We start from the raw sequence: 16,049 nt of genomic DNA, 5'->3' as shown, positions 1-16,049 counted from the left end.
TGAATTTCACAATGTCTTACAAGTCAAGAGAGGAAAGGAAAAGATTACCAAGAGTCATTAATTTTCTTTTTTTATTATGTATATTTTCATTAGAAAACAATCTTGAACACCCAGGAATAGTTTTCTAATAAACGTAAGCTCATGAAGAGCACTTGGAAGTTTCCATTCTGGGTTCAGGAGAATGACGGGACAGTAACACAGTCGACATGGTCATTCCTCTTAGTCAGCCCCTCCCTTGTGGCTGATTTTTCCTTATATTGCAGCCTTCCCTTCCCCGTGCTTCCTGCCCTGGACAAAACCACCCCCTCCTTCCCAGCCCCACAGACATGTCTGTAGAAGTCTCAAAGGCAGTATTTCTGCATGGACACACCATTGACTCATTGCAACCCTCAGTGAACATAGTGATTTCTTGCAGGCCTGAATGAGGATCCCAGCAACAGTCCTGGGGGATCCATGCAGAGACACTGCTTCCTCTCCTGGGCAGACCCTGCAGTAGTGAAGGAGGCCTTAGGAGTGATTTCAAAGGGGACTCACATCGAGAGATGCAAAATTTGCCCACTGGGGATGAAGATCCAGGGAAGTGTTCTTGCCATCCCTGCTAGCTACCTCCATTCTTGCGCTCAGCCTCTCAGGGGCGAAAGTCCTGAAGGGATTGATGCATAGCTACGGGCTGGTTGTGCTTCTGGAATGAGGAAGAGTTCCTCCCCAGGCCTGGCCTGCATTGCCTACAAAAGGGTTTGTTTATCATGGAGAGCTGATGTAAATGAGCTAAAAACACGAGGAAACAAGGCCATTTTGATTTGCTACTGTATAAAGCTGACATAGATTCTTGCTCTCCTGTCATCAGAACAAGCCTCACCCAGGTTTACCACCATCTAAAATACAAGTGCTTTGTCCTCACCGTGTTTTTGGCTCAGCTACATCATCCACTGTAGTTACCCTGAGGCTAAGAAACAAAAGATTCCCCATGCCATTATCCCACAGCTTGATAGCAGTGAAGGAGATGTTTGAAAGCAGTTGCTCTTCTGGATCAAGAAGCGAAACTCCATAAAAAATGGTTCTGCTGGCCACATCAGTCTAGAGGGATGGGAGGAAGTTTTATGTGCCTGTTAGCAAGGAGTAGAAGGGCTGTCCAGACTCCCATCTCAGAGACATGTTCAACCATTTGGTAGAAATGAATCACCCTTTCCAAAGGAAAGAGAAGATCATGGAGTAGTGAGTGAAAGGGGAGGGGGAATATAATCTCATAAGAATATAGGTACTGACATCAGCTGGTCAGAAAACACTAATTTTTGTCTCTCTAGCTGGAAAATAAGATCAAGTGGGTTAGTTAGAAGTCTGTTCATCCTTAAAGGAAAAAGAACCTCTATAAAGTGTAGTAGAAAAACTCCCAGAGAAGTGTGGCAGGCTGGATTTTAAAGCAAAGCTCTCCTGTGATGAAGACCAAGGAGCAGAGTAGCTCCCACCAACTTGAAAAGATGAGACAGGTCACTTGCAGGGGCACGATGGGCATGTGCAATTTTGGTGATTATTAGTATCATAATCTATATCAGCTGATCAAAGCTGCCCAACAGTGACTTACTAACAACAGGTGATGATCCTGTCACAGAAGAGTGCAGCTGGAGGCAAACAGCCTGATGCCAGCTATCCCATCCAGATGGGAGCTCTGGTCCTCTGGAGAAGGCTACACTCTAGGAAGACTCCTTGAGCAGACCTGGTCACTGAGACTTTGAGTGATCAGGGAACTGAATGTGATGTCCTAATTCTGTTTGGCAAAACACATCTTGATGCATAACATATAAAGGAGCATCTTCTCTTTGTACCTCTTCTCTACTGTTACAGAACCCTCCTTTTAAGTTTTCTCTCATTTTTTTTTTCTTTTCCTTTTTAAAGTAGGAAATATGGGAAAAATACTGACAATGTGGTTTGGAAAAGAATTTCTTTCTGAGTTCTTGTCCTATTTAGAAATCCATCTCTTTTCAAGCAGTTGTGATGGCAGCTGTTTGTGCTTTTGCATCGTTGTGCTTGTTTGAGTATGGCTCAGATAAGTTTGAGGGGTCTTTAGTCTGTTTCCTGCTGCTGGAGCTGAGTGTTTTCCACGTATTTCTGTCTTAATTAAATGCTATACAGTAATGAGCATGAACCAAAGATAGGCCAGAGTACTATAAAAGTTTTTCCCTCTTGTATCTTCTCTTTGCCTGAAGTCAAACCCTACGTTGCATTTTCCACACAGCAACTCTCTAGCTCCAGTCAAGACTTATTCAAAAATCAAGTATTTTTTTAGGGTTTTTCCTCTTCTTTATGTTTTCAGGATAACATTTATAAACATATATGTATATGTTTACATATATATTATCTTGCAATTCCACTTCTGGAAGAGAAAACAATTCTTTTGTCAAAGGAGAAATTCACCCACTGACCTGGAGGTAATTTGAATAATAAACTGAGATAGTTTCTGATGTTTGTGTAAACAGACAGAACTGTCAGATTCTGCTCTCCTTTTATCTGACATGATAGATGTGAGATCAAAGACTGCCTGCAGTAACTGCTGCATGTCAGACTTGCATTAATGAGGGAAATATTCCTAGAGCCACTGGTCCATTGCTGCCAAATGGAGGAAAACAGTTGGTGTTTTCACCATATTTCCTTCAGTATGTAAGAAATGGTGAAGGCCAATGCAATAGGCTCCTACACTTGCTTGTCCTCTCAGAATTCGAATGTCATTGTTCATCAATGGGATGGATTTGCCTGTCTGGAAATGTGAAGGATGTAGAAGACTTAAAAACTAGTCTGGGAGGAATTCTGTGTCTGCTCATGAGATCTTCAGGGCCAGAGTCTAGGGATGGCAGAGGGGATGAGGCATCTGTTGCCTCAGAATGAGAATGAGAAGGAGCAGTCATGGGGGAGGTGATGGATACTCAGGGAGATCAGGATACTCAGCCAGTAGTCACTAAGGCAATTGCACTGCTGACTGTTTTCCTCCAAGTGCTCGACCAACATAAAAGAGTAAGGAAAAGGAGCAGCTCTTCTGACCATGCATTCTCACAAGGAGATGGGCAGGAATCCTGGTGGATGTACCACAGGTTAGAAGTGCTAATGGTGCAGCTTCATCCTACAGTGAAGAGCATTAGTGCTTTGCTTAGTCAAATAATATTTTTCTCTCAAGGAAAATGAAGAGAGGATGCTTGAATGACTGACCACTACATGTGGACAGAGGAGGGTCTTCAGAACTGGAAAGTCTTCAGATGGTCTTCCAGCTACAGCCATTGGCTCTAGTGTTTTACTGCTGCCAGATCAAGGGCTTTGAGAAAGGCCACGGATCTGGCAGGCATGAGTAGTATTTTCCTATCTCCCTGAGTGAAAACAGGGTAGCCAACACTTCTCTTGACTGAAGTCTAAGCTGCTGATTTCTTCTTTCCTTGGGTTGCCCATCCCATCATAGTAAGGTAAAACAAGAACCTCTTCACCACCTTGCTTGGGAAACCACAACAGGGAACACACTGGATTAGTTTGAAAAACAGCCCATAGTTTTTTATATTTTAAATTGCAAATTAAGTGTTAGCTGGGTATATGGGTTTTGCCAGCATTAGTGGTTTCTTTGTAGCAACCAATTAACAGCAGGCACTGAAACTGGCAAAGTAAATATATATCAAAACTGATGGTTATAGAGTTTGACTTATTGATACAGATTCTTAGCGGTCCCCGTGTTCTCTGGTGACCCTTGGGTTAGTGCATGTGCTTGATCCCTTGCAGGCACAGAGGAAGAGGGTTTGAACCTGGCAGTGAGTGTTTACCAAGAGACAGGATGGCAAGAATGGAAGAGCTGTGGAAGTGGAGGCCAGCACTGATGTTTCAGTAGGCAAGAACAGCATTGGCAACTGACACAGAGCAAAACACCTCTGAAGAGCATAACCAGAAAAGCATTACCAGAAAGACCTGTCAAAAGCTGACAGAAAATCAGGGGACTGGCAGAAATCACAAGATTGAGCCGGACCATACACACACGATTTCTGATGATGGCTGAACACAGTCCTCCACACTGACCACCCCCAAACAATGCTGGAGGACCACAAAGCCCAAGAACTGAGGGGTCTCCACAGTGATAGGACCCAGAATTTTCTCCACTGGGAGAAACAGCTGCCAAACTCTGCAAGCTTTGTTTGTCAGTGGAAGGTGATCTGACAGCTTTGTAACAAAGTACAGGGAACGTCTTTTCAGGGACCCAGCAGACAAGACCAGAAGAAAGACATGGGGAAGAAGAGATGCCTCTGTAGCAGAGCTCTGCCCCATCTTGTCTATCTGCTAGAATCACCCAATACACAACTTATTTTTCATGTCTCGGGAGCGTACTGTCTCCATTTGCACCTTTGAAAGTCCTGCATAGTAGCACAAAGGGGACGGCACAAGGAGATTGTGGGAGACAAGAGAACTGTGCCATGGAAGGAAGAGATCCTCATCAGTACTTCTGCCATCAAAACTTCGAGGAGGAAAGAAAAAGGGAATTCAAAACCCCAACCCCCACGCTAAATTTGCACTTGTTCTCTCAGGCTGGCAGCCTAGAAGTTCGTAAACTCAGAAGTACCTTGTTCTGGAGTAAACTGTTCTGAAAATAGTTTCCAATGGCTTCCCCCGAGTTTACTTTGCTGGTGGCAGCCCTTTGGCTCCATGCTGGCACATGTATGAAGCTCTTTGAACAAGTTTTAACCTTCCTTTAGCCCCTCTGCCCATCAAGCCAGCGAATGACATGCTTCGTATTGCACAGAACACATACAATTGACAAGTTCATAGTGTTGTTTAAATATTAAACAGTCTAGACAGGCTTTTGAGTCTTATGCCGCTGTGAAAAGGCTCAGACCATGCCCATCTCTGAAACTGGGCTGCGGGATCATTTGCACAGTAAGACAGACAATAAGACTTGTATACATTGCCATGCAACAGAATAGACCCCGAACCGCCAGCCCTAAGTGGAAAGTTTATTTCTAAGCACAATATATGGAAAAAACAAACCAACAAACCCCACAGATATAGAAAACGTTGTAGCAAATCCCTGGTCAAGTAGGACTTCATGTCTGTCACTACCCTGCACCTCACAGCTGCTTAAAATGTCATGCAATGGAGGAGAGGGCACTCGGACGACAGCCTCCGCTTCCGATCAGGAGGGTCTCCCAGCAGGAGAAGGCTGATGGGACTCCTGCTGTGGTTCAGACTGTAACCAGCAAAAGGGCAGCGCTGCTCACCCCCACCACACACCTCGTGACTACCGGTGGTAGACTTAGCACTTCAACAGGCTTTACCAACGTGGATTCTCACAACACCCCTGTGAGGTAGGTACGTATTGTTATTCCCCCTTTGCGTGGAGGGGACACTGAGCCAAACAGCCCAAGGCTACAGAGTCAGTGGCAGAGCTGGAGTGAGAGTATGCAGAGTCCTGTGTGCTCAGAGTACACCACTCTTTCACAGCAAGTTGTGCTTCCGACCTTGTAAAATTTTATCTGTTAGCCAAATTAAAGGAATTTGACTTCTCCACATTAAATGAGTGGAGGGCAGGGAGAAAAACGACATCATGAGTTACAGCTGTCCCTTCATCTGTGTATGCTTCCCCCTTCCCAAAAACACTCTTAATTTCTCATCTCTTGGAATGAGGACAGCCTCCAGAACAGGTATAGGGGTGAGAGGCTGCTGTGTTTGCTTGCTTTGGCCAGGTTCTACTGAAGCAGTTCTTCCAGAGATCGTTCATTGCAACACTTCCCTTCTGGGGGATAGCTACTTTCAGAGATGACTGGAACTGCCCCTTCACTCTCCCTCTGCCCACCACCATCTCTTTTCTCCCCTCTGCCAAAAGCACTCTTTGGTAGACAGTAAATCTGGTCAGATAAAGGTACAGTGGCCTCAGAAACCATGCTGTTTCACACTGGTCCTCAGTAAGCTGGCTTTCTCAGACGGTGTTCCACCTCCCACATTCTCTGCCAGAGAAGTAAGTACCTGTTCTGTTGCATTCTGATATTTAAAGGGACACTGTCAAGTAATCGAGGTGAAAATTACGACCTTGCTTTAAGCTGCTAACCTCCATCTTCAGCGTTGCAGAATGGCTGCCGTGTTCAAACACAGAGGCTGAAGTTGGACACCTTCTCCACTCCAGAAACACCTGACCTCTGACAGCCTGGCTGCCAAAGGAGCTGGTAGCCCACGTCTGCCCTGTCTCCACAGAAGGTGCCAGAGGTGCTGGTATGATGATGGAGGGCAGCTGCATTCAGACAATGTTGCTTGGCACTGCTGCTAAATGGATGCAGTTTGGCTGAAGACATTATCTTGATTTTGGAGGGAACTGGGTTCAGGCTTGATCACTGTGGGGTCACTGTTTTGTGACAGCTGAACTCTTGCTCCTCAACTAGCTAATCTCCATATTTCTAGGGTTCCTGCTCTTATGCTTCCTCTGTGGCAGCTGCAAAATAACTCAACCCCGTAGAGTTGGGACATACCCTCCATAGAATGAGGACAGTCAGCAGGAATCAGAAATATGGATTTCCTCCTGTTGCAAAAGAAAGGTGGGGAGGAGAAGGACAGGGATGGTGAAAGGAATGGGGTGAGTGGAGAGAACCATACATGCCCAAATGGAAAAGGACAAAATCGGTAGGGAAAGAAATTTTATTTTCAAGCTTGTAAGAGAATATTACAAACAATGGAGAGTAAAAAAAGCCCAAACCCTAAAAACTATTTAAAAAGTACTTGACAGTGTCCCTTTAATATCCACAAATGATTCAGCCATTGTGCATTGAAAGAGAATGTTCCTGAAGAGCAACCGATACCTTCGAGGATATATCCCAGAGAAGGAGACTTATCAGAAGTGCTACACAGTCAGTCATCAACTGTGCTCCCTCTTCAGACTAACTCTCTTTTGGATGACTGAATGGAATAGAATCTATAATAAACTAACAGACTGGATGTAAAAGGATCAGCCTACAAGACTGAGTGAGACTGTTGCAAATTGAGCAGCAGAGATACAGACACCATAAAAAAAAAAAAGTACATCTCTAATGCATGAGTGTCTGAATCAGCAAGGGAGCAGAAACCCACCAAAGATGGGTCAGCTTCTTGTGATTAGAGTAAAATGGAAGGAAATTAACCTGGAATGTCTGCATGGAAAATGATGTGTGTGGGTGGCAAGGTCTGGATGCTGGATTTGGGGTTATGAAGGCATGAATCACACCAGTACTTGTGCTTGAAACACCTGCGGAACATTTGTACAAAATTTGCCAAAAATGCCTATACGTCAAATAAAGGTCATGGAGCGCCCTCCCCCCTCCCAGTCCTACCCTCACAAACCCCTTGTCAGGAACATTATGAAAAAAACAGGCTTCTTGGTGAAATTTGGGTATGCCTGGATTTTGTTAAGATTTTCTTAGTGAGATGATTCAACCTCTCTTCTGTAAATCAATACTGAAAAATCCCCAGCCATTTCACTTCAGGTACCCCACAGTAAATCAAACAAGGCTCCAGTGACTCATGAAATAAAACAACTCATAGCCCTGGTTAATTGGAGTCTGGAAAATAAAAACACTCCAAGTATTTCATTCCCTTCCATGTTTTTATAAATCTCACACTACGTGTGTGTTTGTGTGCGCGTGCATGTGTGTACAGGGGCTGTGCACAGAGCGTTACCTATTCCAGGTAATAGGATTTGTAAGACATGCTAAACCGTCTGTTCCTCTGCTTCCCCAGAACTCTGCCTACTCAGTTTGTAGTCTGTATTGCACTTGTTTTGTTGTTTTTTTGTGATTTGTGTTGTTATTTTTTTTCTTTTTTTTTCTTTTTTTTTTTTTTTTTTTAAACAGGCTGGAAAACATTAACCTCTTTAGCATGAGTGTGCAGCTCTCCCTCCACCTGCTTTTTTCCTTAGCTGGCCAGGTGCCGCCTCTTATATCTTGTGCAGTTACTGAAAAAAGAAAAGGAGAGAAGAAAAAAATAAAAGACAAAAGAAAAGGAAAGAGAAAGAAAAAGGCACACCATGCTCCTCTGCTTTATGAGTTCTTTTGTCTCCTCCGCTTCGTGTTAAGGCCTCCTGAATTCCTCGGCTCAGACCGTCGTGACCCTCATGACGAGCTCTCTGTTACTACTAGACTGACTCCTCTGTTCGTGAGGCCTCAGGTGGCTGAGTATATGCAGGATGGTGTAAGCACAGTGGTGGTCAGAGAGGGTGCCTGTGGCATGGCCGGCAGCCCGTGCCCCGCTGTCGGCTGCAGCGGAGTTAGTGGCTGTACCACCAGTGGAGGACGAGTGGTTGGTTTGGGAGGAGGGCCGCTGATTTGTCCTGGTCCCTGTTTTTTGCTCCTCCATGTCCTTTGTTTTGTCATAGTTCAGCACTTTCCACTGCTGATTGACCGCCTGCCACCGTTTAAAAATCCGGTAAACCGAGGGCCCTTCGTGTATTATTAGACCTGGAGGGAAGGGGAAAGAAATGAACATAAAACACAAACAAAACTTTAGAAAGAACCATAAACCTTCCCCAGCATCTTCCCCCAGTTAGCTGGTTAAGCTCAGCTCTCTAGCCAGTGCTTTCTCAATGATAAATCCTGTATTTTAATTACCAACAGGCAGAGCACTGGTGCTTCTCCTCTGCTGGATCCCTTTTTCTCCTGAATTAAAGGGATTACAGTTTTATCTCAGCCATCAGTAAGCGGATCGTAAATGGAGCACAGTGAGTTATGCTCTTACAGCAAAAGAGTATCTGTTTACCAACAAATGCCCAAGGTTTATCTCTCACTGGGCTAATTTTGCATGCTGCATAGGCATGATTCACCGAGCTCAGGCGTGTGTTTGGAGGGGGTGTAACTGCAGCTGACGTGTCAGTGACGGCTGCTGCACCAGCGCCGTGTGTGTGCACAGCCCGTGTCTCTCCCCACACACACAGCAGCAGAGCAGACACATGTGGAGGCCAGAGGCAGCAACTGAGTGGAAAAAGAGGTCTGTCTATACCCCTAAGTGGTTTGTTATCCATGGGAAAGTTCTGCTCATCTACAGAGCAGGCACCTCATCAAACGTCATAGCCTCCTTTCAAGGGGGAGCTCAGCATGCTTGACAGAAAGGGCAGAGGAGCTCCCAGTGTGTGCAGAGCAGGCAGTGCCTGTGTCCTGCTGCCCACCCACACGCAAGGCTGATGTCTGGAGACAGCTCTGGGCTCTAGGAAACCGCACTGCTAATGGTCTCTGTGTTCATCAGAGAAGGAGCAGCTCAGGCCCCTCACTAACGCCAGTTATCTCCCAGCTCTCTCCAACATCCTCCCCACCCTTGCATGAGGACTAAGGAATTAAATAACTTTAGTTGTTTAGATGATGACAGTACTTGAGTATTAAGCTCTGCTATTATTATTGAGCTTGCCAGACTCTGTGGAAGAAGCACTAGGTCTAGCAGTGCTGCAACAGAGATCTTCTTCTCCACTGAGGCTGGAGGAAGCTGCAACATCTCCTGTAGACTGGCTTAGCTGGCACACTGTAATATATCTCACAAGCCTTGCTAGAGAATGGGATTTATGTGGAATGAGGGGAGTCTGAGTGTCCCTGCTTTGCAGCCATCTGTCTCTTTGGAAAGTACCTTTGTGTCCCATGTAACTGAAGCCAGACCAGCAGGCAGAACTAGGTGAGTTAGCACATGGATGGCTTCATTGTCCTTAATAATGAAGGCTTTACCATTCTGGGTAAGGATCAAGATTATCAAAAACCTTTCTAGGAAGAGTTGCTCTCTTGCCTTCCTGCTGCAAGCATAAAAATACAAGAACAAGACTCACAAGAATCAAATTCATGTCTAAATAAAGGGGCTGACTTGACCAACAACGTGTAGAGACATGATGGGCACCACAGAATGAAGTGGTTTACAGCTATTCCTGATTAATCAAATGCTACAGCTTTACCCACCACCTACTTTTCCCAGATAGTTCTATTTTCTGATGGCAGATAACTACTGGAGAAAACCTGTGCCACATCAGACCCCCAAATACCTGAAGGTCATCTTACCCTTAGGGCTGATCTCTCTATTACTCACTGCTGGGACACAGCCACTTGGTTTCTTAGGATCAGCATCTGATGTTAGAGAGTTTAAATCACTGCTTCAGTACAGATGAGTTTCCAGCCTCCCTGGTTCTAAGCATAACTAGGAGCCCTACTGACTTGATCACAGATTAGCTTCAGGGGGACCCACATTCATTGAAATGGGGTGCTGAGCCCACTCACTGGCTGTAGAAGTAACTCCATTGGACAGCTTGCATGCAGATCTGACTGTTTTGGGACAGGGAATGGTGTAGGGCACTACAGTACAAGAAAGTTCTACCCTCTGGTTCCCACAGGCCACTACCCTGCAGTAACCCTGTAACCCTGCAGTGCTTTTTATAACCAAACCCCATGATGTCATAATAGAAAAATGTGGGATTTCCTCCCCGCTTTGAAACATGGTTGAGAATTCTGACGTGGTCTGATCAAAGCATCAACCATAAAAAGCAGGACTTAGGGAAAGCCTGCAGATCCAGCCAAGGAGACAGAGCTTTGAAGCATGCCTGAAGTGGATCAGCCCATGACAAGGGACATTAGACATACATTTAAATGAGCTGTCTGATTGGTAATGAATGAAATTTCACTCTGATCAATGTTTCTCAGTGTTTCTCAGAGACCACTTTAAGCCTAGGATAAAAGAGCCAAAATCAAATGTTTTCTCTTTGGCTGTAGAACATTCTCCATAGAATCAAATCCATTCTACAAAATATTAAACACTGAGCCAGGACTGTAAATCTATTCTTAATTACCTTATCACAAATATTTAATGTGCAGCCTGATTCAAGAGGGCTGTTTATAAAATTCTTGTTTGTTTGCCTTCTAATTATAAATGTTTATGATCTTATGCAATTAACTGTGTGATGCTGATGGATAGGTTGCTGAGTCAACTGAGCAGCTGTTTTCTTAGATAGTTTTGGTTTCCAAATATTTATAAAAGTACAAAATAACTTGTTTTCATCTGTATTTACTGGGCTCTAAATTACTTATCGATTTCCCAGTGTCAAGCTCAGGAAGCTGTAAAATTAAGAAGGAACCAAGTGGAGGGGTGGGCATGGAAGCGGAAGTAACAGTGATTCATTTACAAAAGGAAGTGCCAAGAGTAAGCAAGAGTCCATCAATTAATATCAAGCTGCAGGATGCTTAATGCTCTCATTGAAACAAATTTTGTTTGCCTCAGATAAATTAGAATTGGAATTCCTACATTCAGCTCTGTGCATCCCTTAACAAAAACACCCCTCGCTCCAGAATCATTCTTGTTGAGAGAGGTGAAATGTTCAATTTAAAGGCCAGAATTCAGTGGGAAGTCCTTTAAGAAGGACTGGTATTTGACTTGAGGTGTCCATTTAGAAGCAATTACTCCATAAGCCAAATCCTCTGTGTGAGTGTGTAAGATTGCAGGGTGGTGTAAACTTCTCTCTTTGTGCAGTCCTGAACACAGAAATGTCTGTATCAGAGTTTCAGATGGATTCTGGGAGTGTCCTCCCCATTTTATCTCGCTCTCTTCTGCTTCACAAAATCTGTTCTCAATGGATCCTCTGTGAAAACCATCCTCTTCAGAAGGAAAATTTCAGTGAGTTGTACACAAAACTTGTTAGTCCAGATTGTTGCCTGCTTCATGAAATCCCTAGTTTGTAGTGCTGGTGAAGTGAAACTCCCATGGAATGTGGGCACACATGATGTGCTGCCCTCATTCCCATTTTCTCATGTTGAGACCTAGCTGGACCAGCACTGGATGAAATTCCTGAAAATCACTGAAAGCTGGACTCTCTTGGGATTAGAGGAGACAGAGGTGCATTGGGTCAGTGGGCTTGTCAGAAAACTGATCAAGAGAAAGGTCCTCAGCCCAAGGGCAAGAAGGGCTGCTGGAAGAACACTGGCAGATGTAACAAGGGAATTGTGTTTGTGTCTCTAGATGGGGAAGCTGCTGTATCACCATCCTGTGAGATTAACCCAGGGAGTTGTGAGCTTCCAATTTAAAGTAACTTTGGAGCAGCAGTTTCCCAGGAATTGCATGAAGTGAATATGGTCAGCCTCTGCCACCAAGTGATATTTTCCCCACAACTTTCAGCCTCTAATTTACCTTCCTCTTATTCCAACACTTGCCATGCATTTTCTTGAAAGAAACAGGTAAATTTTGGGGGCAGGAATTGTTTCACCTGCTTGCCAGTAAAGAAATCCACCAAAACAGGGCTTCTGCTGACAGTGGGTAGCACATCCCCCCTGCACTGACACTCATATTACCTACAGGAGGAAAAATCACAGTCCCTTCCAGCCAGTTACCTTCTCAAAAAGGCCCTGTCCTGTTACCTCTTGTTTTCACCTTCAGCAGAACTTTGCCTCTTCGTTTTCCTTTTCAAATGCAATTTCATCTCAGCCAGACAGCTGCCATGCTTCAGCCTGTTTCTGTTGCTTTCATTATTGGGTGTCAGGGGAAGATTATGGCAGCTGTGATGAAAGCTTAATGTTTGTCTCCACAGCAGTCATGACTCAGGCCAAGGTAAACCAAGCTTTCTGGGAGATAACACTTTATTTGCCAGGCTTTCTCTCTATTGACATCATTGCATACACAAACCCTTCCCTCCCTTTCTGTGAAATCTTTAATCTTTTGTGACAATCTCAAATTTCTGCACTTTTGTTTCCAAAGCTCCACCAGCTCAGCCCTCACTTATCTTTTTACCTTAATCTTATCCTATTTGCTCCATCCTTAGTTGCCTTTTATCTTGACCTAAGAACAGGAAAGTGGCTGATGATAAATTGGGAAAAGAGAGCCAGAAGGATCTGTTCTGGAAAGCACAGGTTTGGAAAGGGGTACCCAGTATCTGGCATCCCTCACCATGGTGCCCAGATCAGTTCCAGCTGAATATGACAAGTTCTCTGAACAGCCTGCCATACTTAGATGCTCCTGTGGTTGATACTCAAGGTTGCAGAGCTGTACTCTGCAGGAAATGGGGAAGAGGGTGAACCAAGAAGCAGGGAGAGGTGATTTGTAATTGAAAACAATGTCACGACATCAATGCAACTCTGCACTTGGGTTGATCTGGAGGAGAGTTGTGAACCTCAGAGCTGACCAGGCTGGGAATGAGGTAACGTCCTTCTTCTCCTCAATCCTATTCATCATCTCCAGAACCTCTTCATTTCATCCCCCTTTTTCTGCAAGTGAACTCCCCAGCAGGGTGCAGTCCCCACACTAGAGAGGTGCAGAATCAGCACTAACACCCCACCTGCCTTTCAATTCCGTGATGAAATAAACTGGTATGTCACTGTCTTCACAGTGTGACTGTCTGGTCCTGCTTGTGTTTGGGATTCTGATTTCTCATTCCTAAGGGTAATGTTTTTCACTTCTCTTTATTCAATTACATCTCGTTGATTCCTCCAATTTGCCAAGATAATTTCAAATTTCAAATGCTGATCTGATCCTCCAAAGTGCTTGTAGCCTTTCCAAGCTTGGTGTCATCTGTGAATTTTATAACAGCACATCCTATTTAATTACCTAAGTCATCAATAAAAATATTGAAGAGAGCAGGGTCCAAAAGATCCTCTACTTGAAATCTGTTTCCAGTTTACAGCACGCCACTGGCAGCTACTGAGAAAGCAGTTTCTCCATTGGCTGCACACCTGCATGATAGTTATTTAATCTCAGCATGCTTCTCTGGTAGGAGAATCCAAAGGCAAAGCACCAAGAGCATTGCCCAAGTCACAGCATATTAAAATATGGCTTCCTCCTTAGCCACTAGTACAATTGCCCTTCCAAATTACATCTGGTTATATTCCTGTGCTCACCAATTGGTTAACTAAAATATATTCAGTATCTTTCTATGAATCAGTTAAGCTGATTTGCCCTTCATTTCCTTGATCCTCAGTGCCTACCATCATTATCCGATAGGGATTATATTTAAAGCTAGGTACTCTGCTTGCATTTCCCCAGCTGCCTGGCACCTCCTGCATCCTCCTCGAGTTCCTGATGATGAAATGCTCATGGGTCAGCAACTGTTCCTGCAGCTTCCTCTGAAGTTCATTAGGACATGCTGACAAGGACAGAGCTAACTCATTTGAATATTTTTGAGGCTGTTCTTTTCTGATTCTGCCCTGGGCTCCTTTCTCCTCATTAAAATTATTTTAGTTAAGTTTTGAGGACTGAAAAAAAGGCAACATTTAACTATTTGGCCCTTTGTTATCAAATACTATTTGAGCTCTTAGACTTGCCTTTTTCTTCTTCACCTATACTTACAGACCCAGTTCTTTTTGCCTTTTGAATCTCTGGATGGTCATCTTGGGGCTCAACTCTGACAGCTCCCATGCCTGTGTGATTTCTAGAGACTTCATTAGCTGAAGGTTATTCTTTCTGCCTTTTGTGTGATTCCATCTTCTGATTTTGGATCCTCAAAGAGTTCCTGATGCAGCCTCTGTGCTCTCTTCCCACGCTTCTGAGCTTTCCCCGGCACAGGCACAGTTTGCTGTTGTGCCTTTAGTATCATCCCTTTTGGCAGCTGTGAGCTGTTCACAGCTCTTTAATCCTTCAGATTCTCTTCCCAAGGGACATTCACTGCTCTGCTCCCCTGGGGCTGCTGCCACTGCTTTTCTGGAGTCCATTATCCTCACATCTTACTTTTCTTCAGCTCTGGAATGCTTTCATTAAACAGCTGCTTCCCATACAATCTACTGATACATTCAAATTTTCAAGGAGTCTTTGCTTTCTGGGGAAATCGAATAGGAAGTATAGATTCCTTCACAACTGTCACTTCCACTCTCCAAAATGTAATTTTTGTCCCCAGAATGTTTCAAGAGCTGAGCAGTCTACCCTGCATACGGGAGTAGTTCTTAATGGTTAGTCTGGAACATGTGGTGCTGTCTTTTAGACATTTCTGGAAGCTGCAAGACACTGGACCAATGATCAGGATTTCTCTAGTCCACAAGACTTCTACCAAAAGTCTGAGTAATGTTGGAACTGTACTAGGAGGGTGTGCAAACCTAGCAATTGCCAGCATTAAATGAGATAAAGTATGAATTGAAAATGTATTCATAATGATTAGAGCTTGAGTGAACGCTTAACATATGGAAATATGATTAGTTGATTATAATCAGGCATTTTCTTATCAATCATTCTCAGTGCACTTTTTTTTTAATGTTTAAAAAACTGATTATGTATGAATCTGAACTGTGTTTTGGCTCAGCAGAACTGGGATGTCTGCATGGCTGGACTCTGTTGAGTGCTATTATCACTGGATGACATGGCCATCATGGAACCCATGAATCTGGGGAAGACAAAACACTCCTTCTTCTGCTAAGTGCATTCACTGTGGTGAGGTTTCACTGTCACACAGCTTTCCCAGCAGTGGGATGCCATGCTTGGATCTCCTAGGCCACTGGGCCATGACTCCAGCAAAAATTGAAATTGAGCCTCTCCAAAAATGATACCTCCATGGCCAGGGAGGAGCTCCCACCAGTGTACACAGAGAAGCTGTTCCCAGACTTGAGGAAGTATTTTATGGAGGTTTGGACTCTTCTATTTTGGGTCACTACAGCAAAAACATAATCTTCAACTGCTGACCAGCCAGAAAACCTTGTGTTTATTACATCTGGTTTCTCCTTGTTCAAAGGCAGCTGTGCCTCAGAGCTTCCTCAGCCCCTGGTGGCTCAGGAGCCCCCCCCAAATGCAGTGAGAGCCCTTCTCCTTCCCTGCTTCCTCCACTCCTCTGGCAGAGCCATGGGAGCAGCAGATCCCATCTGGGCAGATTGTTATGCTGCGTCCCAAGTTCTCTGCAGCCATTGACACCCACCCCCAGAGTCAGCAGGAGCCCTGTCAGGTGGGCAAAATTAAGGAGCTGAGAAGAGGTGTCCAATGGAAACGAAATTTCATTTTGTTCAGCACTCCCACATGGTTTGTCTGCAATGGGAAAATAACACCAGCTGTCCTGCAGAGATGTGACAGAGGAGCTGGGCTGACCCCTGGAGTTGCACACAGCAACACCATGGCCCCAGAGATGCCACAGTATTTCCAGCTGTAAACAT

At 44.5% G+C, this 16,049-nt stretch overlaps 1 protein-coding gene across 2 annotated transcripts in view; it reads right to left on the bottom strand.

Annotated features, from left to right (window-relative positions):
* Positions 1 to 57: 57 nt before the first annotated feature.
* The window catches only part of MARCHF4 (membrane associated ring-CH-type finger 4), a 101,269-nt gene continuing 85,277 nt past the window's right edge, over positions 58 to 16,049 (bottom strand). For both annotated transcript variants that reach the window (XM_088168230.1, XM_014889735.2), the window contains exon 4: positions 58 to 8,435. In XM_088168230.1, coding sequence (XP_088024356.1) covers positions 8,074 to 8,435 — 362 coding nt within the window. In that variant the 3' untranslated portion in view covers positions 58 to 8,073. The remainder of the gene's footprint in view (positions 8,436 to 16,049) is intronic.

This window comes from Sturnus vulgaris, chromosome 7 (genome assembly GCF_052056855.1).
Source record: "Sturnus vulgaris isolate bStuVul1 chromosome 7, bStuVul1.hap1, whole genome shotgun sequence".
Classification (NCBI taxonomy): domain Eukaryota; kingdom Metazoa; phylum Chordata; class Aves; order Passeriformes; family Sturnidae; genus Sturnus; species Sturnus vulgaris.
Note: the sequence above shows the minus strand (reverse complement) of the source record. Positions and strands in the feature narration are given on the sequence as shown.